This window comes from Ochotona curzoniae, unplaced genomic scaffold (genome assembly GCF_017591425.1).
Source record: "Ochotona curzoniae isolate NIBS_2020 unplaced genomic scaffold, NIBS_Ocur_1.0 scaffold_3171, whole genome shotgun sequence".
Lineage (NCBI taxonomy): Eukaryota > Metazoa > Chordata > Mammalia > Lagomorpha > Ochotonidae > Ochotona > Ochotona curzoniae.
In genome coordinates, this window is record NW_024467104.1 from 1,068,320 (window position 1) to 1,092,796 (window position 24,477).

Below are 24,477 nucleotides of genomic sequence, written 5' to 3' on the forward strand. Positions count from 1 at the left end.
GAATTATCTTGCCTTATCCTAACCATCTAAAGAATGCATGAAGTATATTCTACTTATATTTCCTAAGACCATTTTAATTACAGCTAGATAAACAGCATAACACATATGAGGGCTTTTTCTGAAATGTTCAGTAGTTAGTGCAAGTCCAAGCGATCATTTATTTTTATTCTACCCTTTAATTTGGTTGACAGGTATGGGTTTAGCCTCATCCTCTTTAAAATCAGGGAACTGTCCATCTCTAATGATTGTTGCCAGGACTCATAATGTTGAAGGAAGCTTAAAATGTTTCATTTCTTAAGGGATGTAGCCAACAATTGAGAAAAATCATAGTCTTTCAGCAACAAGCTCACTGATTCATGATTGAATCACGGGATTCAGTGACCTTTCTGATCTTCATAGAGCTGCTCTTTTTATTGCAACAAAAATTTTTCTTTGTAGTTAATGGGATAGGAAAGCTCTATCTTCCGATGGTTTATACATTGGGTTCTTTGGGAACAGGAAGCTCTCCGTGAAGAGTTCACGCACTGACAACTTCACATCTGCTTCTGACTGAAAGGATGTCTATATGTGAAGTTGACAAAAGCTATGTGCTCACCGAAGGGACTATGTGGTTACTAGCTGAAACCCTTTGAATAACAGAAAACCTCAAGTCATAAAAACTGAGGATCCTTTTAATGGGCTCACAGCTGAGGAGTGGCACATTGTAAGTCTCTCTCATTCTTGGACTGTGTATGGTTTTGTTACTGATGGCAGTCTGTTCAGAGAAAACACATTGCAGCATGCTATGTTATTGTTCCTTAAATCCTAGCCCTTCAGGCTTTAATTTAAATCATCCTTCACACTGGCCGTGGTTTTTTTTTTTTTTTTTTACATTCCTCATTATTTTAACTGTATTTTCCATGTCTTCCTTTCAATGAAGAAAAAATTTCAGTATTTATATCTGATATCCTTCAAGATCCTGAGAAAACATGTTTAAGAAAACTCTTGATCTTTTCTTAATAAAGAAAACAGTCTGTTGTTTATCAAGCTTTGCCTATATTTCTAATCAACATATAAATCAATGTAAAATAAAGGCTAAAGCATGTTTTTCAGCATGTCTGTCAAAATGTAATATATATTTCTTTCAGATTGTAAAATTTTTATAAAAAATACAGATTTTAAAAATTGATTCACGAAATAGAAAGTATCTTAGGTAGTATGAATTGAAAAGTTATTTGCAATTCTACCTCTTGTCATCTTCTTTCTGCCACTGTGGTAAATACATGTTGCCGTAATTTTTTAAAAGATGAATTTATTATTGTTGCAAAGTCAGATAAACAGAGAGGAAAGACAAAAAGAGGAAGATCTTCCATTTGATGATTCACTTCCCAAGTGACGGCAATGGCTGGTGCTGCACCAACCCAAAGCCAGGAGCCAGGAATTTCCTCCAACTCTCCCGCGCAGGTGCAGGGTCCCAAGGCTTTGGACCGTCGTCGACTGCTTTCCCAGGCCACAAGCAGGGAGCTGGATGGGAAATGGAGCTACTGGGTTTAGACTCTGCACCCATATGAGATCCCAGCACATTCAAGGTGAGGACCTTAGCCACTAGGCCACCGTGCTGGGCCCTGTTTCCAAAATTTTTATTGAGGTATTTTCCCAATTAGTTTTTTGAAAGCAGCTTTCACATCCTTGTTCCGCAAACTGTAGATCAAGGGATTCAACATAGGGATGATAATAGTGTAGAACACAGAGGCCCACTTGTCTTGATCCAGAGAGTAACTTGATGTTGGCCTCAAGTACATAAACATGACCGTGCCGTAGAAGAGGGTAACCCCAGTAAGGTGAGACCCACAGGTAGAGAAAGCCTTCATGCGTCCTTCAGCAGAGCGCATTCTGATAATTGCAATGAGGATGAAGGCATAGGAGATGAAGATGATGAGGATGGTGCTGAATTCAATGAAGCCACACAGACTGAAGAGCAATATTTCGCTGATATAGGTATCTGAACATGAGAGAGCCAAGAGCGGTGGGATTTCACAAAAAAAAATGGTTGATGATATTGGAACCACAGTAATTCAGGCTGAAGGTAAGTGAAGTGTGTACTGCTAAGCTCACTAGACCTGCCAAGTAAGAGCCCAGCATGAGAGTCAAACAGACTCGTTTGGACATGAAGGTACTGTAGTGGAGGGGTCGACAGATGGCCACAAAACGATCATAGGCCATAGCAGCCAAGACATAGCACTCAGCATCTACAAAACCTACAAAGAAAGCAAACTGGGTGGCACAGCTGGAGAAGGAGATCACCTTGTGCTTTGTCAAAAGGTCAGCCAACATCCTGGGGGCAATGGCCGAGGAGTAGCCCAGGTCGACAAAGGAGAGATTGCAGAGGAAAAAATACATGGGTGTGTGTAGCTGAGTGTCTGTCAGGATGAGGACAATCATGCCAATGTTCCCCACCACATTGATCAGATAGATGATGAGGAAGACCACAAAAAAGGTAATCTGCAGCTCAGGATCCTGTGTGATGCCTGTAAAGATAAACTCAGTCACCATGGTTTGGTTTTCATTATCCATTGTTGACTGTGTGTGTACCTGGATTTGGTCTACTGTTGAGTGTAGTAAATTTCTTGTCACCGGAGAGATGTGAAATCAAGAAAAGCAATCAAATTCCAGAGATGTTGTATGTATAATTCTACAGGAGAAGCTTTGTTTGTGGTGCTTCTTAAAATCCTTCCACTAGTTAGACCCTATGACCAATGTCAACATGACTTTGGCTGAGGTGGTGTGGTGCACCCTCTCAAAGTACCTGCTCTGGATAAGATGGTAGCTTACAAGCTATGAAGAATCCGCATCTTCAATATCCTTTGTTCTCTGAGGTCATTTAATTCATGGTGTCAGATACTGAACCTGACCTGGATTAATATCTGTCTTATTCTTCAGTAAAGAATTGGAGATTTGAGAGCATCTTCTTTCTAAAACAAAGTAAATGTAAATGCCCATGAGGAATAAACATTTATTCTCACTCCAGGTGTGTATTCAGATGAAGATGAGTGGTCTAAGAATCTAAAAACAATGCAAACCACACACACACACACACACACAAATACACAGAACGCAAACTATTGAAGTAGTGATAAAAAATACAGAAAATAACAGTGGGAATAATACACATATTTTTAAAATTGGGATTTACAGACTGTTTACTACATGCTAAAATACTACTGAATGCTTCCCATGTGTTGTATTTTTATATACTCAACTATGAGATGTAAATGCTATTATTGTACCCATTGAGTATCTCAAAAAAACAAAAGTAGAGATAAGGTAACTTTAACCAAGTTAATAGTCAGGAAGCAGTAGTGCTGGAATTATCTGACTCTAAAAATGAATGTCACTTTATTATCTTATCTGTATATATATTTTGTCGGCACTGGAAACTAATTTTGTGCCTCTCTGTCTCCTGTGGTGTCCTTTGTGCTTGGAAACAGATGCTCTTTTTGCATTTCTGACCTTTGGATGACCTCATGAGTAAGTTATGATGTGTAAAGAGAGTGCTAAATTAATTTTGATTTGAATTAATTAGTAAAGAGTCTTTCATGGAGGGGAGAGTTGAGAAAGCATCGTTGGCATCAGTGGGCCCACGAAAGCATGCACTTGTGAAACCTGTTCTCTTTGAGGAAATGATATCTACTCAGTTGCAGAATGAAGAGAGTGGCAGGCAAAACTGAACTTGAATAAGATGAATGCAAGGTAAATTACACACAAGTTGAGTATATTATGTAAACATAAAGAGAGAAGACAGACTGTGTCTCCTTCCATCTGCTTACTTCTCAGGAAAGAAAAGAAAGCAGAATAGTATCTCCCAGGGGTTAGATATTCAGAGTAAATCCTACTGAAAAAACAGGTGATACCATTAATCACAGGAAAGAAAGGGCTATAATAAAACCATACATTATCTCAAGTTTGTGATTGAACTGCAATACTGCAACAAGGTGGAGGAATCCACCATGGGGGGAGGGTACGAAGAGGAGCTGGGAGAATCCCAGAGCCTATGAAACTGTATCATAAAATGAGATGTAATTCATAAAAATGAAAATGAATTATAAGTAAACACAGGCAACAAACAGTCAAAACACACACACAAAAGCTCTATTGTTTTATGTTCTATCCAATTTGTTTTAAAATGTGTAAATCTGTACACTTTTTTATATATTAGATCAGTTAGGAGGAAGACAATGGAAATACAAGCCTGCAAGAAGTTACTTTGAAAACATTTTTCTGGTAAAGAAATTATGCACACAAGATATATTTAAAGTTTCTTTGAGATACATGAAATTGATTCTCTTTGTGTTGATAAATAGAGTTAAAATTTTAACAACAGAAATATATGAATAGCAAATAAATTCAAGAAATGTTCTCAAATATTCATACATTGGAAATGTAAATTAAAACTGGAATAAATATTGTTAATGAAAAAGTAAAAGCGAAGGACCATGCCAAGTTTTGACAAAGAAGTGGAATGATTGAAATTTTCATTGTAGACCTAAATATAAAATAATAAACCTTTTTATTTTTTTTTTAAAGATTTATTTTTATTATTTTTTCATTGGAAAGGCGGATATACAGAGAGGAGAGACAGAGAGGAAGATCTTCCATCCGATGATTCACTCCCCAAGTGAGCGCAACGGGCCGGTACTATGCCGATCCGAAGCCAGGAGCCTCTTCCAGGTCTCCCACGCGGGTGCAGGTTCCCAAAGCTTTGGGCCGTCCTCGACTGCTTTCCCAGGCCACAGGCAGGGAGCTGGAAGGGAAGCGGGGCTGCCGGGATTAGAACCGGCGCCCATATGGGATCCCGGGCGTGCAAGGTGAGGACCTTTTAACCACTTGCGCCACCGCGCCGGGCCCAAAATAATAAACCTTTTTAGAAAACACTTAGATAGCTCCTTACGGAATCAAAAATATATATATGAACTCTATGTTCTAGTTATTTAGAAAATGGAAGATAAGCTAAATAATTATTAGCAGGTGACATTACAAATAAATTCTGGTATGTTTATGTAATATAGCAACATTAATGAGAAGAAACAAGCTGTTGATATATGAACTATGGTAGGTAAGATAGAGAAGTACAAGCAAAAATGCTATAACTTTTGTGATTCCACTTACAAAAATCTATAGAAATACAAAATAACCAGTAGTGACAGGAAATAGATCAGTGGCTGTCTTTAAGATTGTGTGTGAAGATGATCAGAAGGGAGGGAATACCAGGAAGAAGACGGAAATGTATGGGCTGATGAGGATTCCTTTTGCAATTTTTTGAAAACTTTAATGTTTTGATTAACACGTAACACGTGAACATATCATAGGGTATAGGGCAATATTTATACACATATAAAAATATGTATCACACGAGACAACCAACATTCCCATCTCATCATCTTTTCTTTTTATTAGGAGCATTCCAGCTCTCTCACAGTTTATCCTATGATACAGTATAATATGTTCCTGTGGGCCATAGCAGTTTGTTTTCTAAAGTGATAGGATGCTTTTATAGGGCTACACATTAAATTAAATATGCAAAATTGTATGCTTAAATATATTGTTCATTATCTGTTAATTATATTTAATATATTTACTTGAGATTATTTTATTTACACAAAACAGACACCTGTCACAATATAGATTTAGAAACTCAGTCATACTTTCCGCTCTCCCCTTCCTGCCTAAGCTCTGCAAGCACCATCTCCTTCTTTCCTTGCCTCCATTCCTCCATCTCTCTCCCTTCCTCCTTCCTTCCGTTCTTCCTTCCTTCCCATCTTCTTATTTTCAATTTCCCAATGGCATACTTTCAGAAATCATTCTCTGAATTGCAGAGGAGGTAGCAGATTTCCATATTTTTACAAGCATGAAACACTTTGTGAGAGCATACACGTGCCTAACTCACATTTATGAAGAGGTAACCTAAAATCAAACTCATGGCCTGCACCTCTTCTTCAAGGGCATGATTTGGGTGTTAAGAAGAGTCCATGCCTAAAGCATCAGTAAGCCGTGAGCAAACATTACGCCTGGACAGGTCATATCTTTCCTTTTGTCTCATGTCGCAAGTGTGATTTGAGCTCTAGCCTACCTCTTAGTGGGAGGTTGAATGCGTCCTCTTCCATGCATGGCTTATGAACAAAGATTCTGGGAAGACAGCCTATGGTTCCCGTTAATTTCTGCCGAGTGGCATGCTCATCCTACGCTTGTTCCTGTGTGGAGGAAGTATTTATGTTTCTGACTCACAGTCTCCCAGAAGAAATATGATGAAATGGTTTAAATGCTTCCTGAATTCATCGGAGACTCAAAAATCTGATGAGATCTCCTCCCCAAAGACATTTTCATTTTTGCTTCCTTCACTCTTAATAGTGAAAAAAAAAACACAGGGAAGTTTTACCAACATGTGTGTGATTGAATATGCAATGATGCTCGCAAATATTCTTACAAAGCTGTAATTTTTGTGAGTGGGTGAGAAAGGGCTTTTAAAAGATGATAATAGTTTTGGCATTCTATGGAACAACATTGAACTGTTGCTGTAGGTTAAATAAACAAGTGAACAATTTTTTTTCAAGTTTTTTATTTGAAAGGCAGATTTTTACATAGAGAAAAGGAGAGACAGAAAAAAATGTGTCTTTTCTCTACTGGTTCACTGCCCACATGGCATCTGTAGACAGAGCTGAGCCAATCTGAAGCCAGGAGCCAGGAGCTTATGGGTCTCCCACCTGGGTGCAGGGGCCCAAGCACTTGAATCATCCTCCGCTGCTTTCCTAGGCCATAAGCGGGGGTGAGTCAGAACTGGACCAGCCAGGACTCAAACTGGTGAACCAGTGCCCATGCAGGATGCTGGTACCACAGGCAGTGATGTAGCATACTACACCAGAGCACTGTCCCTGAACAGTTATTTCTAGCTAAAAACTGAAAGAAAGGGACCTATGGAAATTCTGGGTGGTGTTTGATCTGTTTATTCACTTCACTGTGGTGATGTGATTACTGGTATTTGCATACTTTTCAACTCTTTTTGTACATATTAAATTGTACAAATTAAAGATCACTATAATGCATCAATTTTTCCTCAACATAGTTGTCTCAGAAGTCATTCAAATGACATCAAGGATATAAGACAAAGTCTTATAGAAGTTCTTTCAAATAAACCATGATTTATTCAAGAAGAGAATAAGGAAGCCTGTATTTATTTTTAATTTATTTTTTATTTCTTTAAGATACAGTTCTATAGACTCAGGGATTTTCCATCTCTTCCTCCCCATGTCTCTCCACCACCATCGCCCTGATTTCCCTATATCAATAGTATACTTCTTCCACAACAGCCACAAGGTCATAATTGTGCAATTTAAATGGGTCCTGACTTTGTAGATTTAGACAAGGGTAGAAAGTCCAGTTCAATTAGAGATCTACATATGTTATCTTGGACCTTTTAAAGGATAGCTTTTCACTTTCAGTGAACAGAACTGTTTAATATAATTTACAGTATTACGTGCAAGACATGTTAGGTGTTTCTTTTTTTCTTTGTTTTGTTTCGTATTTTAGCAAGAAGGAATTTTGGATTCCATTCTCAGCAGATGGAGGCACTCTGTCTTCCCGTGCCTAGAAGAAATGAAAAAGGTTTGTTGAAGAACCTGTGTACACTTTTCCTTTTGCACAGACACTGCCAGGGTTCTTCTAAAAGCTGGCAATCATCGGGAAAAGCATAGGCATAGAATCCCAGCACTGAAGGCCCTGCAACTTAATAATGCTAGCAACAGCTAACTCATACAACTAAGCACTGAGGTTTCTCCAGAACTGTCAGCAAATGCACAATGAAGATTTTTGAAGCCTGATGGGACGATATCACCTGTTGCTAGCTGTTGTTGGGTCTTGATGTTAAATACTGATAGAAAGTGAATCAAAATATTAAGAGTAGAAAGAGGGAGTGGCCAAATAAACATATTGAATTGCACTTCTTTATTGGGTCTTTATTTGCATTTTTTACATCCCTTTATTTATTAAATATACATGCATTTTATCAAAAGTATGTGCATATAATACAGCCTTGCTGATATATTTTGCTTAAGTATATCTAGCTCCACTCCTATTTTATTCAAGTTTCTCACAGCTAAAATATACCTGAAACACTTGATTATGAACTTTGTAGTCGTTTTATCTAGGAATATATTTCATTGGAAAGCTTTAATTTATAAATTCAGTGGTAGACCATTGTCACCTTAATGCAATTGTCTTGTATCAAAGAGCATATGCGAGTGTGTCATCAAAATTGTTCGGTCTGCTTCTGTATTCTCCTGAGGTTTGCCAGTGTTTCTTCACAGAGGTTTTTTAACATATCTCATTTGGTTTACTATTAGATGTTTTCACCTTGTAATAAAATTGGAATCTTCCCTTCCATTAAAAAATTTTAGTTAAAGATTTTCTACTATGACAATTATTAGGTTAATTTCAGATTTAGGCAATTTATAAAGTCTCTCTCCCTCTTTGACTCTCCGTCATGCTGGTAGCTTTTTATCTTTGATGTATTAAGATGCAAACATTCATTATACTGGATAAATAAAGTTTCATGTAAGATAAAATAAGTCTTTAAGGACTCATGAGGGGATTTTTGTTTTTCAGTTTTCCAGGTGACGTAACAGCTATTCGGGTGACTATTGAAGACTACGGACAAGTATGTAAGTCTATGTTCAGAATGAACTCCAATTTTAAAATTTCCTTTAATAATTCATTCATTTATTTAGATATTGATTTTCCATCTGCTGGTTCACTGCATGCCACTACAGCCGGGTTTTAGCCTGACGGAAGCCAACATCCCCAAACTCCATCCTGCAGTCCTCCGGGGGAGCAAGGAAACAGACCTTAGGCATCTCCTGCTGCCTTCCCAGGAATGTTAGCAGGACGTCAGCTCTGAAGTGGAGCAGCAGGTCCTCAAAGTGCTACTCCGATGTGTGATGCCAGTGTTAGAAACAGCCGTCCATACCTGTGCACCTCCATGCCAGTTCCCAGTGTCATTTTTTTTTTTTTAAACAAGAAATTGGCTATCTCGCCTTTTCTGTGCTCCTGAAATGACTTCTTCGGAGAGTGTATTTCAGGTATTTTCTCCCTCAGGAAATCAACATTCTATGTTCAGACTGGGCTTGTATTAAGTTAAACTCCCATATGTGAGGGGCAGGTGTGCTGTAGTCTTTCTGTGTCTAGTGCATTTCATTTAACATGCTGTACTTCAATTCCATCAACCGGCAGCAAGTGATGGATCTGTGTTTATGCAACAACACCTGATGCGTATTCATTCATCCTGCAGCATAGCACCCCAAGTGAACACAGAGTCTGTATAGAAGGTGCACTCGGAGGGCTAATGTGACATTGTGCGGAACATTTTGATTTTCCCAAGGGATCAAACCACCAGCTATCAAGGGAAATAGCAGAAGGATGCTTAATGGTTGTTAGAAATAGGGGACTTAAAATTCAGTCTCCACTGGGTGATGTGTCCCAAGTGTAAGCAGGGAAATAGGAAAGAGATCAGTGATCTTAACATCGAAGTGAAAGCAGTAAGTAGATTACAATATAATAACAGGAGGAACGCACTCTCCACAGTTGCAGAGGAAACATACTTGTGAGCCAAAAATAAATCTTGAGATTCTGAATATACTACCTTGGAAATAACTGCAACTAGTGTTGTAGCTGCATGTCAGTGGTTTTGAAACATAATTTACACTGATAAACTTGCAATATTTATGCTTGAGCCGTAATAGTGGGAAACACCAAATTCACCACTGAATGAAGACCATTCTCTTATCACTCTATTGCAAAGCATTCAGTTCTCCTACATCTGTGCTGAATGATTTTTGAAACCTATTTTAACTTTGGTGACTAACTTGGGAGAAAAAGGAAAGTGCCTTGCTAAGAAAAAGGATTTGTGTCATCTTTTCCCCCTTTCTGTTTTTTTTGTTGAATTTATCCATTGCACAGAAAGAAACAAGATATCCAGCAAAAGTAAAGTGGTTACTAAAGGTAAGGAAAATCCATGAGTGTGTTTGTCCCTTTAACGTGCTTATTTTGAAGCAAAACAGATAGTGCTATCAATTGCTGCTACAATACACTGACTCAAGTCACAGAAATATTGAGAACACATGTTCTCAAGGTATGGTTCAGAACCTACTTTTTTTACTACTATAGTTGCCACATAGTAAGGAAAGATTTTAAAAAAAGATTAATACTATGATTTCAATATCTCTTTAATTATCTGAACTATTTTAGGAAATCCCACTGTTGTCTTTATAAACAATGAAATACTAAAGTTGAGACAGATAGTCTCTAGGCTACAAGTTTGACTGCCAACTCTCAGCAGGGAAGGAAGACCCCATAAATAAGCAAGAAAAACATCAGCCACGTTATAGCGGGAGATAGCAGCATGCTATTCATAACATGAAATGTGAAACAAATGATATAATTCCAATTGCATACATTGATAAAAGTGATTTCTAAGAAAAGTTTTAGTTATATTTTCTTGACAAAAGCTACATGAATTTTAATGTAATTAAATATATTGTGGAATGTTCCTGAAACTTTGAGTATTACATTATCAAACACTCTGTATTAATGAAATGCACAGGCTTATGGCCATAGAGTTTTCAAACCTCCTTCCCCAAGGAGATTCAGTTGATTTCCTGCTTTGGTACTATTGCTTCATTTTGCTAACCTTCAGTCTTTTTGTTAATTTTTTAGTGCTGAGAAAAAAAAAATCAGTGTCCCAAATTGAAACTGTCATCATCATCCCGAAGTTGCACATACAGGTTAATAACTCAATTATTCTAACTATCATAATGATGATTTAATAATTTATCTTTAAAAATCTTAACTAAAATTGTTAAGTATAGCATATTCCAGAAATGATCACAGCCAATAGATAAAGCCATTAGCCAAAAGTTTATTCATTAGGAAGCAGTAAATGCTGCACTCAGATAAAAGTCCTTCGATCTGAAAAGAAATCCAGCATGCTTCTTACTATTCTATCACATTTTACTCTAATGTTAGAATACATACATATATATCAGAAAAATATTTATATGGTTCCAGCACACATTGAAACAAATTTCATGTTCATTTTTCCATTTGATTCCAGCTCAAATAACCAGATATATGAAAAACCACCAAGGCCGAAACCAAACACAAGTGAAGGAATTCATCCTGTTAGGACTCACAGACAATCCGGATCTCCAAGGTCTTCTCTTTGTGTTGTTCCTGTCCATTTACCTGACGACCATGCTGGGCAATCTGGGGCTGATCGTGTTGATTAAGCTCGATCCCCGTCTGCACACGCCCATGTACTTCCTTCTCAGCAGCCTCTCCTTTGTTGATGCCTCTTACTCCTCCTCCGTCACTCCTAAGATGCTGGTCAACCTTGTGGCTGAGAACAAAGCCATTTCTTTCCGTGGATGTGCTGCCCAGTTCTACTTCTTTGGCTCTTTCCTGGGGACTGAATGCTTCCTCTTGGCCATGATGGCATATGACCGCTACGCAGCGATTTGGAACCCCCTGCTTTACCCTGTCATCATGTCTGAGAGAGTTTGCTTCTTGCTGGTAGCTGCTTCCTTTTTGGCAGGCTTTGGAAATGCAGCCATACACACAGCCATGACTTTCAGATTGTCTTTCTGTGATTCCAACAAGATCAACCACTTTTATTGTGACACTCCACCCCTGCTCAAGCTCTCTTGTTCTGACACCTACATCAACGGCATAGTGATCATGGCTTTCTCCAGTTTTGATATATTTAGTTGTGTTACGATTGTTCTCATTTCTTACCTTTGTATCCTCATTGCCATCTTAAAGATACCATCCACAGAAGGTAGATTTAAAGCCTTTTCCACATGTGCCTCCCACCTCATGGCTGTCACCATATTCTTTGGGACAATTCTCTTCATGTACTTACGCCCTACGTCTAGCTATTCAATGGAACAGGACAAGATTGTCTCTGTCTTTTATGCAGTAGTGATTCCCATGCTAAACCCTTTCATCTATAGTTTGAAAAATAAGGATGTAAAGGATGCCTTTAAAAAGATCTTAAAAAAAACACATATTTTAAAAGTACAATAACAAATATCTTGTTATGTACAAGGCAATTTTCACAAGAATTTTCTTGTTTGAATGCTTGAGCTCTTCTGTCTGTTAAAGTTGATGATTTAAAGCAAAGTGTATAAAGCAACCAGTTGATGTAACAGTTCAGGACACTGTAACCTAAATAGGAGTAAATAGGCTTGATTCTTGACACTGCCCCAACCCCCACTTTCTCTGAAGAACCCAGGTGGCAGCAGGTGCTGGCTCTATGAAGCAGTTTTCAGATACTATTACAGTTTTAATTACTTTTGTAACTGTTTATAATTCACTTTAGACGATGCAGTTGAGCATCCTTTTACTTATTAGAGCCCTTGCCTAATTTTCTGCTGTGAAATGGCCTTTTCACTTTATTTATTGAATTTTCTATCTCACAGAGGCATGGTCACTGACTACAGTGTAAATTACAAAATTTGTTAGCCCTCAAAAATATATATTAAATTAAGAAACAATGATATAAAGCAGTATACTTCATAATGTCTTAGGTGTTAAATGTCTATGCGTGTATCCGTTTTTATATTTCTGTACCTCATGGCCATTATCCTTTAGGTATTCTGAGTTATTTAAAGAAAGTTTGTTCTACTGCAGGCTTAAAAAGTGATTAAAATATATCTCTATTTACCTTATTATTCCTATGCTTGAGGTATTTCAGCATTCCTTGGTTCTGTAGATATATAATTTCCACTAAGTTTGGGAAAATTTAACCACTTGTTGCATCAAATTTTGTTCCGAAGCTTCTCTCTACTATTTACTTTATATATTATACATAAAGCAAATTGAGTAAACTTGCTTTACTGTGTACAAATCATGGAATTCTAGAAGATATTTGCACTTACAGTTTCTATGGATTCTATACACGCTGTCATTTGAATGTCACTATGTTTTGGAAAACATTTTACTTCCATTTCACTTGGAACACTCAAACACAACTAGAGAGAGACAGAGAGAGACAGAGAATGAGTGCGCGAGAGAAAGAAAGAGGTGAGAGTTATGGAGAGAGAGAGAGAGAGAGAGAGAGACAGAGAAGAAAATTTGATCTAGTTGCTTATTCCCTGGGTGCCTGTAGCAGGTAGAATGGGCCAGACAAGGGCTTGGATCTGTGGCCTAGTGGCTACAGTCCTCGCTTTGAAGATGTTGGTATTCCATATGGGCGCCAGTTCTAATCCCAGCAGCTCCACTTCCATCCTGCTCCCTGCTTGTGGCCTGGGAAAGCAGTTGAGGACGGCCCAAAGCCTTGGGACCCTGCACTGGCATGGGAGATCTGGAAGAGCTCCAGACTCCTGGCTTTGGATAAGCACAGCACTGGCCGTTGTGGTCACTTGGGGAGTGAATCATCAGACGAAAGATCTTCCTCTCTGTCTCTCCTCCTCTCTGTACATCTGAGTTTGCAATAAATGAATCAATCTTTTAAAAAGAGAATGGGCCAGACAGAAGCTAGGAGCCCAGAACTTAATCCATGTCTCCTACATGGATGGCAAGAACCCAAGTACTTCAGCCCATTTGCTGCCTCTCAGGATGCACATGGGCAGAGAATTGGATTCACAGCAGAATGTCCCAAGCCTCAATGTAGCCACTGCGCCAAATGCCTGCCCTGAATTAATTGTTTTCTTTAGCAGTGTCCAATCTGTCATTGAAGCAATTCAATATTATCTCATGTATTGTAGCTCCAACATGTGACTTTTCCTAAAACTAAATAAAATTTAGTTTATGTAATTAAATTAAAATTGAGTGCAATCTCAAACTTACTATACTAATGTATGTGTCTACATGCTTATGTGCACTTTCTTAGATTCCAGGCAAATATACTTTGAGATACACATTTGCACAAACTCCGAAATATGTTGGAGAATGTTTCTACAAACAATCCCTGTGCTGTGAGAGAAGAAAACTGACAGTAGCTGAATTGTGATGTAGTTCAACCGAGAACTCTGCCAACTATATTTGGCACTCTGGCACTCACAAAAGTCCTGAACTGTGAAAAAAGGCCAGGATTCTCAGAGTGGCTTCTCAGTCTACGGCTTATGCAAGGGGAGATGATTATAATGTTCCCCAAGGACCGTCCTTTCAGCTAGGGCTAACCTCGAAGAGTGGATGTTAGTTCCTATCTGTCTGGTGCTTTTGATAGGCAATACTTCAAGTTAGCAAGGCAAGTTTTAGAAGTGCATATGGATATCAGGTGGATATCAGGTGTACCCAATAAGACAAATCATACCGGGAACACAAATTATGGGGGAAGTATTACTATTTTTGATGTTGTACAATTTGAAGTCTCATAGAAAATTATTACATGATAATACGGAAAATTGAAGTCTGACAACTCTTTGAATTATAAAACTTTATGTAATCTTTCATTCTTTCTTGGTTATTGTCCTTATTGCATTTTTTCCTCTCTCTTGACTTTCTCATTGTTTACATGTGTTTCAGGGTATATAAACATTCATTTTCTCTCTAATCCTTTTTCAATAAATACTTGTCAAATTAAACAGTGTTTTAGCAGTGTAGGAGAAACATCAGTGTGGAAACAATTGCAAGAAGGCTTCTGTGGGAGATACTGAGAGATCTAAACCCAGTTTTTCTCCCCTCAGTCAACCACTACAAACATTACAGAATAGGAATGCCCATCATGCTTTCAGTGACATTGCTTGTTTTATTTTCCCCTGAAAATATCCTGGGAATTAAAGTGTTATCCTATTTAATATGGACAACCCTCTCATCTCCTGATAAACTCCACTTTCATTTGTCAATCAATGCCTCCCTCAAAGGCATCAGAGCTATGTGTTGGTGCTGTCTTTCATCTGTCTCATCAATCTGTTTTATTAATTTAATTATTAAATTATTCGTTGATTTGTTTCATTACTCTGTTTAAGGAATGTGACCTGTAATCATCATTCCTCTCTACACTTGCCACCTGATTTCACTCTTCTCGGGTGAGCTTCCACGTCACGTGTGGAAGGACTCAGCGTCACTTACCCTCCATTGCACGTTACAGGATTCCTTCTACTCTACTCTCTCTTAAGGAGCAATGTCGATCTACTTACCACCTGTTGGATTCCTCATTTAGGGGACGGTTGAGCTTCTGAACGTAATATAAATTGAAAGTATGTCATTGTGAAAAAGTAAAACAAGAAAGCAAGCAAGAGAAAGGATTGGTTCAATAATATCATTATGCTGTTAAAATTCTACATGATTTGTATTGCACTTACATACATTAAGAGCTAAAATTACTTCCAAAAATAAAATGGACCCAAACTTATTAAAACTGTTTGTTGGGCCCAGCGCCATGGCGCAAGTGGTTAAGGTCCTCGCCTTGCACGCCCAGGATCCCAAATGTGTGCCGGTTCTAATCCCGGCAGCCCCGCTTCCCCTCCAGCTCCCTGCCTGTGGCCCGGGAAAGCAGTCGAGGATGGCCCAAAGCTTTGGGACCCTGCACCAGTGTGGGAGACCTGGAAGAGGCTCCTGGCTTCGGATCGGCATAGCATCGGCCGTTGCGCTCACTTGGGGAGTGAATCATCGGATGGAGATCTTCCTCTCTGTCTCTCCTCTCTGTAGATCCGCCTTTCCAATAAAAAATAAATCTTTAAAAAAAAAAAACTGTTTGTTGCATCCTATTTGTTAAACTGCTCAGAGCTATTAGATAAAAACTTTCCACATTACTACACCTGTTTACTAGTTTGCTTTATATTTCATCCTCTGAAACCTAAAAAATAAGATGTGATCACTTCTGTATTACTGCTTCTGAAACTGTGCATATATTGTTCTTACTCTTGTGTCATTACAGCTAATACTTTTCTCCTTTGTAACTAACACATACTCTCAAATTTTTGGAGTTTTATATGGACTTTGTTTTTGAAATTACATCTCTATCCATCACAAGCATATGTGTGTAAGAAATATCCATGGATATATTCCTCTTCCAGACATAAATAGCTACTTACAACATTTTAACCCATTTTTCTTAAAATGAGGTCATCATATTTATTCTATAAATATTATTTTGAAAGTAAAACGATTTGTTATAATGTTGTCTATTCACCTATATTAGTAAATAGACTTTTCAGGAAAAAATTCACTTGGAATAAAATCTTTATCCTGATCTATAAGTAAGAGATATTCCACACTAAATTTCAGGGAATTAACATGCCCATTTTGTATTGCTATGAAATATTTCATTCCATAGATATGATTATTTTAGTTTTAGTTTTAGATTTTTTTCATTAGGTTAGTTTAGGTCAGAAATTTAAAAATAGAAACATTATGATAGATTAGCCCTCTCCACCCTATTCCAGAGAAAGAATACATGGTAAATACTCAAATATCAGACTTAATGGAGTAATAAAGTTATTTTTACATTGATATAAACTTTGTTTTATTAACCAATTTATAGCATAATTCACCATCTCTGGCTATTACTAAAATTAGGACTATCTTTCCTGTGTTCATCAGACTGAATTTTGATTCAGTTCATTGCACTGATTTGGACTCTTAAACTCTTTTGTATTTCTTATACTAATACAAGGACAGTGTTTGATTATCTTTCTATGTTCTGTCATCTTAAATTATCTCTATATAATTGATTTTATAAATAATCAATTTTATAAATGTTCCCAATCGTCATCCATGCGTTTGTTTCAACATGTATTCGTCATAATAATTCAATCTGGAAAATCATTACTACTATGTAAATGCATAAATTTTCTCCTCCAAAGAACCATCAGCCGCCTCAACAGAACTTCTAGTTCCTTATACTGTTATACTTCTACTACTGATTTTATACATATAAAACTATATATACATATAGTTTTACATACACTTTGATTTTTATCAGAAGGTCAGATTTACAGAGAGAAAGAGACAAAGGGAAAGATCTTCCATCTGCTGGTTCATTTCCCAAATGGGTGCATCAGCTGTAGCTGAGCTAATCTGCAACTAGGTGCCAGAAGCTCCTTCCAGGTCTGCCATGTAGGTGAAGGATCTCAAGGCTTTTCAGCATCCTCTACTCTTTTCCCAGGCCACAAGCAGGGAGTAGAGCAGCCTGGAGACAAACTGGTGCTCACACGGGATTCTGGAGGATGCTAAGGCAGGATTTAGCACTAGACTATCATGCTAGGCTCTATTATATTGTTGTTAAGATGTCCAGTCTATTACATACTTTTTTCTCAGATCTCTCATCTATGACATATTTTAAAGTAAACTCTTTACATGATCCCCACATTGTTTATAGGAACAAATTTGATAATATCAAGAATGATTTCTCTATCTTTCCTACGGTAAAAATGTACAACATATCTATTCATGTTTTTGTTTCCTTCTGTATAACTGAAAATGATTTCTCTCTTTGGGCTAACAATATCTCTCACACACAAGCACATATGTCAAAGTGTGAATGTAAGTGATGTAGATTTTTTGCCACCAAGGAGCATCAAATTAAGGTTATACTCTTGAGAAATATTGTTTTAATTGGTTGTTTAGAATTATCTTAAAGACCTCTAGAGGCAAAAGCTAAGAAATTCATTATAAAGCTGTCTACTTTGCTTTCACAAACTATGATGAGTCCATATTCACAGGTAGGTTATTTTCTGCACTTGTTCCTTAGTGTTTTCTTTGCTATTATTAAGTGTGGAAAATATAATCTTGACAACACGGCATTTTTCTCTTCTGTAGTCTCTTTTACATTTATGCGTTCACAGATCGTTGACTTCCTAAAGCTTCTTGATTTCTAAATGCTCTTCTGACGTAGGATATTATGTGTGAATCAAGCCAACAGAGGCTTTAGTGAATAATGCTTAAGTAGCAGAAACAGTCCAACTGTTTATTGTTTGTTTATTTTCAGAACTGAGACAGAGAGAATACCTTGAGTTAGAATGTGACGACACACTTACGCACTGTCCGTGCAAACTTTGAGAAATATTTCCATGAGTATGTTTGTAACCCTAAAATGTGGGAAACAAAAATATCCACTGTTTTTCAGATCCATGCCTTGTTTATTTACTCTCACAGTGTTTCCTTTTGAGAAAGTTCTGTGACAATCTAGAACATCTAAAGCATCCTGCCTGCATTTTTCTCTAAAGTCCTTGCTCACATGTTACATCACATGCCATTTTCTATGTGTTCACCATGTTTTATCTACTCTTCAATACATGCTGAGAGTGGAGAATTTCTTCATTGCACGAACTTCACTGGGCATAAAAATATGGGTAAAATTCCCACAGAATTAAGAATAATTCTTTGGTTGCATCCTTTATTTAATCGCTCAAGAGATAAATTTCAAAATTCATAGTATTTATTTAAAAAATTACGCCGGAACAAACTGGATTTTGGTGAAAATGTAATACTGACTATTCATCCTTTATTCGGTATCTGAACCAACAGGATATTAGGATAGAAAACACTCAGGAGACACAGCTTTTTCGTTTGTTCATTTAAATGATTGATGTCACCTGGTTGTATACATTCCTTACTTCCTCACTTTTGAATGTTTTCTACACGGTTTAGAAAAGTACATCATGCATAGAAATACCTACATATATATTTTATAGGCACTTCAAAGGGAGATGGCAAACCAAATTTTAAAAAGCCCGCAACACAATAGAGGAATCTACCATGGGGGGAGGGTTTTAGGAGGGGTGGTGGGAATCCCAGTACATATAAAATTGTGTCATACAATAAAAAAAATAATAAAATAAATAAATAAAAAAAGAAAGTTTGCCTGAAAAATGAAAAAAAAATTTTTAAATGGCAAATTAATTTCATGCAAAGAAGTTCTTTTAAAGTATATGATAAAACATATAATGATGGAAAATACATGGCATTAATTCTTTTCAAAAATTGTAACCATTACTTTGACTTTTGTTGTCAGAAATGTACTTGTATATATCATTAATGTTTGAGAAAAACAGAAAAAGGTAGGAATGTGTTTGTGTGTGTATTTTGCATCTGAGAAAAAGAGAAGAAGACAGGTAACTGAGAAATATTGTGTGAAAAAGTTGCATAGACATACAGATGTATTTAGTGAAAAGAAAATAACAAATGTATCTGAGGAAAAATAAAGTGGTAAATGATAAAAATCAAGAGAAGAAATGTACAATTTTAACCAGGCACATGCTCACTTTTATATCAGTTTTATATCAGTTTTATTTCAGTTCTCATGGAATAAGAAATGTGCTTCTCAAACCACACAGCAGTTACAGAATTCATTCTCCTGGGACTCACAGACAATCCCGTGCTGGAGAAGATCCTGTTTGGGGTGTTTCTGGGCATCTACACAATGACACTGGCAGGAAATCTGGGCATGATCATGCTCATCAGGACCAATTCCCACCTCCAGACACCCATGTACTTCTTCCTTGGCCACCTCTCCTTTGTAGACGTTTGCTATTCTTCCAACATCACTCCAAAGATGCTGAACAATTTCCTTGCAGAACACAAGACCATCTCTTATGCTGGCTGCTTCACACAGTGCTTCATTTTCATTGCCCTGGTGATCACGGAGTTTTACATCCTGGCTTCCATGGCAGTGGATCGCTATGTAGCCATTTGCAGCCCTCTGCATTACAGCACCAGAATGTCCAAGAACATCTGTCTCTCTCTAGTCGCCTTTCCTTATGTGTTTGGCTTTCTCAACGGACTCTCTCAGGCCCTGCTGACTTTCCACTTATCCTTCTGTGATCCCCTTGTAATCAATCACTTCTACTGTGCTGACCCTCCACTGATAATGCTGGCCTGCTCTGACACCCACGTCAAAAAGATGGCAATGTTCATCGTTGCTGGCTTTACCCTCTCCAGCTCCCTCTTCATTATTCTTCTGTCCTACCTGCTCATTTTTGCAGCCATCTTGAGAATCCGGTCTGCTGAAGGCAGGTGCAAAGCATTTTCTACCTGTGGTTCCCACTTGACCACAGTCACCCTATTTTATGGCACCCTCTTCTGCATGTACTTAAGGCCCCCATCAGACAAGTCTGTAGAGGAGTCCAAAGTCATTGCAGTTTTTTACTGCTTTTTGAGCCCAATGCTGAATCCAGTGATATATAGTCTGCGGAACAAGGATGTGATTTATGCCCTGCAGCAAATTATTAAATGACATTTTTTGCATAAAAGTATAGTTTAGATATGTCTTCATTTTATGTCTCTGTCATAACTGTGATCTTTTCAAAGGGCTAACTACCACTCTGTTTTCATAACTTTGACTTCAACCAAAACTGTTATGATCACCTTGTAATATATTCTCAAACTCACACTGCAACAACAAATGTTTTTGCTTGTTTGTTTTTAGAAAATTACAACATTTTATTTAAAATATATTCTTTTTTTGGAGAAACTCTAAATATGTAATGTGGTTTAGAGAACCAAACAGAATCTTTGCTAAAACCTGGCTGAGTAAGCAAGTGTGTGCTTGTTTTGTTTCCCAATGATGAGATAATGCATAGTCCATAACTATGCCTCTGGTACCTGACTAATTACTGGGCTCACTGTGCCCAAAATGCAAATATATAGATTATCTGAGAGTAACCTTTCTACAAACTGCCAAACATCAACATAATCATTTTGAGGATCTCTTTGCCCATTAAGTTATACGATTTATATTTGTATATTTTGAGTGTAAAATCCCAAGTCCCTATTTATGAGTTTTCAGGGGCATGCCTTCAATTCATTTAACAATACAACATAATGGCATTTCAAGTAAACTTTTCATTGCGGTAGCTCTAAGAGTCCATTGATTAGTAGGCAGTGAGGAACAAGGTCTATCAATAAGCATAAGCAGTAAATAAGGGTGTGAGTATATTTTGAAAGACAAAACCAGGTGTTCACATTGGTTTATAAATGTCTCTTTAATTATTTCTGTGTGAGGTCAGTGATTTTCAAAACTTTTGTAAGGAGTCATCAGTTAGAAAGACTCCATAAAGGGATATATGATTCACTTACTTTAAGGTTATATGAAAATGCCTGCAGGTTGAAACCTCTGCTCTCTCCTGTGTCCAGAGACACACAAAGACGGAGAGGAATTGAGAATGGTATGTCATTCAAAAGCATTGTATATTCAGTGTTTAAATACTTTGCATTGTGGTTTAATTAATCCCGCTAAAGAAACTGCTGTATGGATTCTCTCAGTGTGGTTATCTATATAATGTTAAAATTATTTTTTCAAAGTATCACTCAGACCTGTAATTTTCTTTACATTTTGTTCAAATCTTTGCTTGACAGAATAAGTCCGGTGTATTAATATCTTATTTAAGGAAACACAGCTAAAGAGAGGAGATGTTATTTGAATACAATGTTTTAGTCGAAGAGCCATTTGCTTGCCTGTACATTTATGTCAGGTTGGCTGTAATGCCGAATCTCTAGGGATTGGCATTGCAGTGTAGCAGCTAATGTTGCTCCCTGCAATGTTGGCAGCCCATAACGGTACCAGTTCAGTCCTGGCTGTTCACTTCTGATTCAGCTCCCTGTTAATGCAGCTGGATAGCAACAAGACCCTGAACCCTTGTGGGAGACCTGGAATAAGCTCCTGGCTTCTCTCTTGCTCAGCCATTAAAAGTGCTATCATTTGGGAATTAAATACCAGCAGAAAGAGAGATTCTATCTCTCTCTCTCCTCTTCCCCTCCCCCTCATCTTTGCTTTACAGTTTTAAAGAAGAAAGAGCACTCCTCAGGCACAGCAATTCAGGATATGATTCTATCGTGTCTAAGAGGATTTGGTGGCTGTAGAGTATTTGGTTCCACTTTCATTTGGAGAATGAACATCATTTATTCTGGAACACGTTGTTTTGTTTTATAACAAACTTCTCTTTTTGTTAAGCCAGACATTGCTTCCGCTCTCGGCAACTGAAATGATTGGTGATCTTATCTCAAAATGTTCTGTAGAAATCAATTTAAAGGTTGTCTATATTTTATGAAACATCTTTCTGGTCCACAGAATCACTGAACCTGAACACAGTTTTGGGACCATAATTAATCTTGGTTGATGGATCTATTTGTCTTTATTTGTACTCCATCTATTTACTTTTATTTCTGATTAATTTCCTTAATTTTTCAAGCTCTTGTATGGTAGCTGTACCTGAAATCCTTTAGAAATAAAATAAAGATAAAGCAATGTACATAAAACAATTATGACACTTAATCCAAGATTAGGGTTCTCCTATCAATTCCTAGTTTAGTCTTTACAAGTAAAGTAGTGTAATAACTACCATCTTTATTAGTAACATTTTGAGCATAAGCCACAGAGAGATTAGACATGCCCAAAATCACTTAGCTACCAAGGTATCAAAAAACCAAACCACTTAGTCCCAAACTCCATCTATTTCCACTCAGTGATTAGCTGATCTTTCAAGTGGCAACAAATACTTACAGATATGTTGGGAATTAGAGGCTAACAAGACTTACATCTATAGATGATATAAAGGAGGTCTTGACACTAGCCATACATCTTCTAAAAACAACATCATTTTCCTGTGATGTGTCAAGTTAAGATGGTAATTTTTGTGCACTATAGGCAGAATTGCTGTACTTTTCCATACAAAAACAAGGGATTTTGCTGTATGCTATCTCTTTGTGGAGTTAATTTTAATGATGTACCACACAGGCACCAGGTTGTGCTCCGACTGCTCCACTCCTGATCCAGCTACTTACTTAAGGCTTGAGAAAGCGCCAGATGATCTCTTATGTCCTTGGGCCCCTGTCCCCATGTGAGAGGGTCTCCCGATGTGGGACTCGGAGGAAGCTCCTGGCTCCTGGGTTCTGACCTGCGAATCTCTGGATATTGTGGCCATTTTGAGGCGTGAACCAGTGGCTGGAAGACCCCCTCTCTTTCTATCCTTGTCTCTGTAACTGCCTTTCACACAAAAGTAAATAAATCTTTAAAAAATAAATAAATAAATTGAATTTCACATATATAGATATAGATATATTCCGTACTACTAAGGCACAAATATTCATTATGAAGAGTGAGAAAATTTAGGCTATCAATAAAACGTGAAATTAGTACTCATTAATACAATATCATATATTCTACACCTATAGTTAGCTTATTTGTATCTCATTATATTATAAATTTATACACTTGCATATTATCATTTGCAAACTGAAATTAGAATATTATGCCAAATATGAATATGAACATTAATTTTCATTTGGTGACATAATGCTTGCATTGCATTCCCACTAAATGCTTTGAGAGAGCAACCCATTCTAAATTGGTCTTTCAATTGGACACAAAAACTCTACATATTTACATGTCAGCTTATGTTATTCCATGCTTCAAATATCACAAGCATATTTATCTCTTCTTTTATAATGTATTTTTCGTGACAACATTTGAAAGACTTTTCTGTAGATTTTTGACATGTATGTTATCATTATTATTATTGACAACCATCCTAACACATAATCAAACATCAGAACTTACTTTTCCCATATAATTGTAACTCAATGTCTATTCAACAAACTCCTTAATTTTTTCCCTCACTCCTAATTTTCTGTGTCGCTAACAACAACTGTTTTACTTGCAATTTTTTTGAGATTGATTTTGGAAAATTACAGCTTTTGCGAGTTCAGTATGGTGACTCAACAGGCTAATCCTCCACCTGCACCTTCCAGCTTTTCTCAGCAAGAATGTCTTCAGTCCGGCTCCCTGTGGCTTAGGAAAGCAGGGTGGGATGGTTCAAATCCTATGGCCCCTTTACCCGTGTGGGTGACTCACAAGAAGATCCTGGAAGAAACTGGATTTGAATCAGTTCAGCTCTGATTATTGTGGACATTTGGGAAATGAACCAACAGATGGAACATCTCTCTACTTCCCTGTCTGTCTCTGATCTCTTTCTTTTCTGTAAATCTTCATTTTGAATAAAAATAAATGTGTCCCTAAAAAGTATACATGTGAGATCATGCAGTGTTCCCAATTAATCAACTTATTAGCTGGAAGAAATATTTTCAAGCCGTATGTTTGACAAGGAGTTAATATCCATAAGGGACACAAATAACTTATTAACAGAAACATAAAATCTGGTTGAAAATAGGAAATAGAATCCAAATAGATGTCTGCTAAAAGAGGACCCAAAGTGGCCAAGAATTATATGAACAAATGCTTAGCATCACAAATCATCAAGAAATGTGGATCAACCCAGATTACGCCTCTCACCTGTTACAATGATTATTATCAAAAAGATGACATTTTGGTGAGAATGTGGAGGAAAGGGAAATCTTATATACTGTGGGTGGGAATGTAAAGTAATAGGGTCATTAAGGAGATAATATGGCAGTCCTTCAAAAAGCTACATGTAGACCTACTGTGTACCTGCTGAAGGCAGGTACAAAGCATTTTCCACCTGTGGTTCCCACTTGACCACAGTCACCCTCTTC

General features: G+C 37.3%; 3 protein-coding genes across 3 annotated transcripts; 2 read left to right on the forward strand and 1 right to left on the reverse strand.

Moving 5' to 3' along the window:
- Positions 1–1,619: 1,619 nt before the first annotated feature.
- On the reverse strand, positions 1,620–2,553 carry LOC121172339 (olfactory receptor 1019-like). The gene is given in 2 exon segments (XM_041004199.1): positions 1,620–2,024; positions 2,026–2,553. Coding segments are annotated over 2 exon segments (933 nt in total).
- Positions 2,554–8,611: 6,058 nt separating this feature from the next.
- Positions 8,612–14,035, forward strand: LOC121172257 (olfactory receptor 1020-like). The gene is made up of 4 exons (XM_041004110.1): positions 8,612–8,690; positions 11,138–12,080; positions 13,217–13,259; positions 13,916–14,035. The coding sequence occupies exons 1-4, from the start codon at positions 8,612–8,614 to the stop codon at positions 14,033–14,035; spliced, it is 1,185 nt and encodes a 394-aa protein (XP_040860044.1).
- Positions 14,036–19,282: 5,247 nt separating this feature from the next.
- On the forward strand, positions 19,283–20,203 carry LOC121172180 (olfactory receptor 5M10-like). The gene has a single exon (XM_041004020.1). It carries the CDS (start codon positions 19,283–19,285, stop codon positions 20,201–20,203), a length of 921 nt encoding a protein of 306 aa, XP_040859954.1.
- The last annotated feature ends 4,274 nt before the right edge of the window (positions 20,204–24,477 follow it).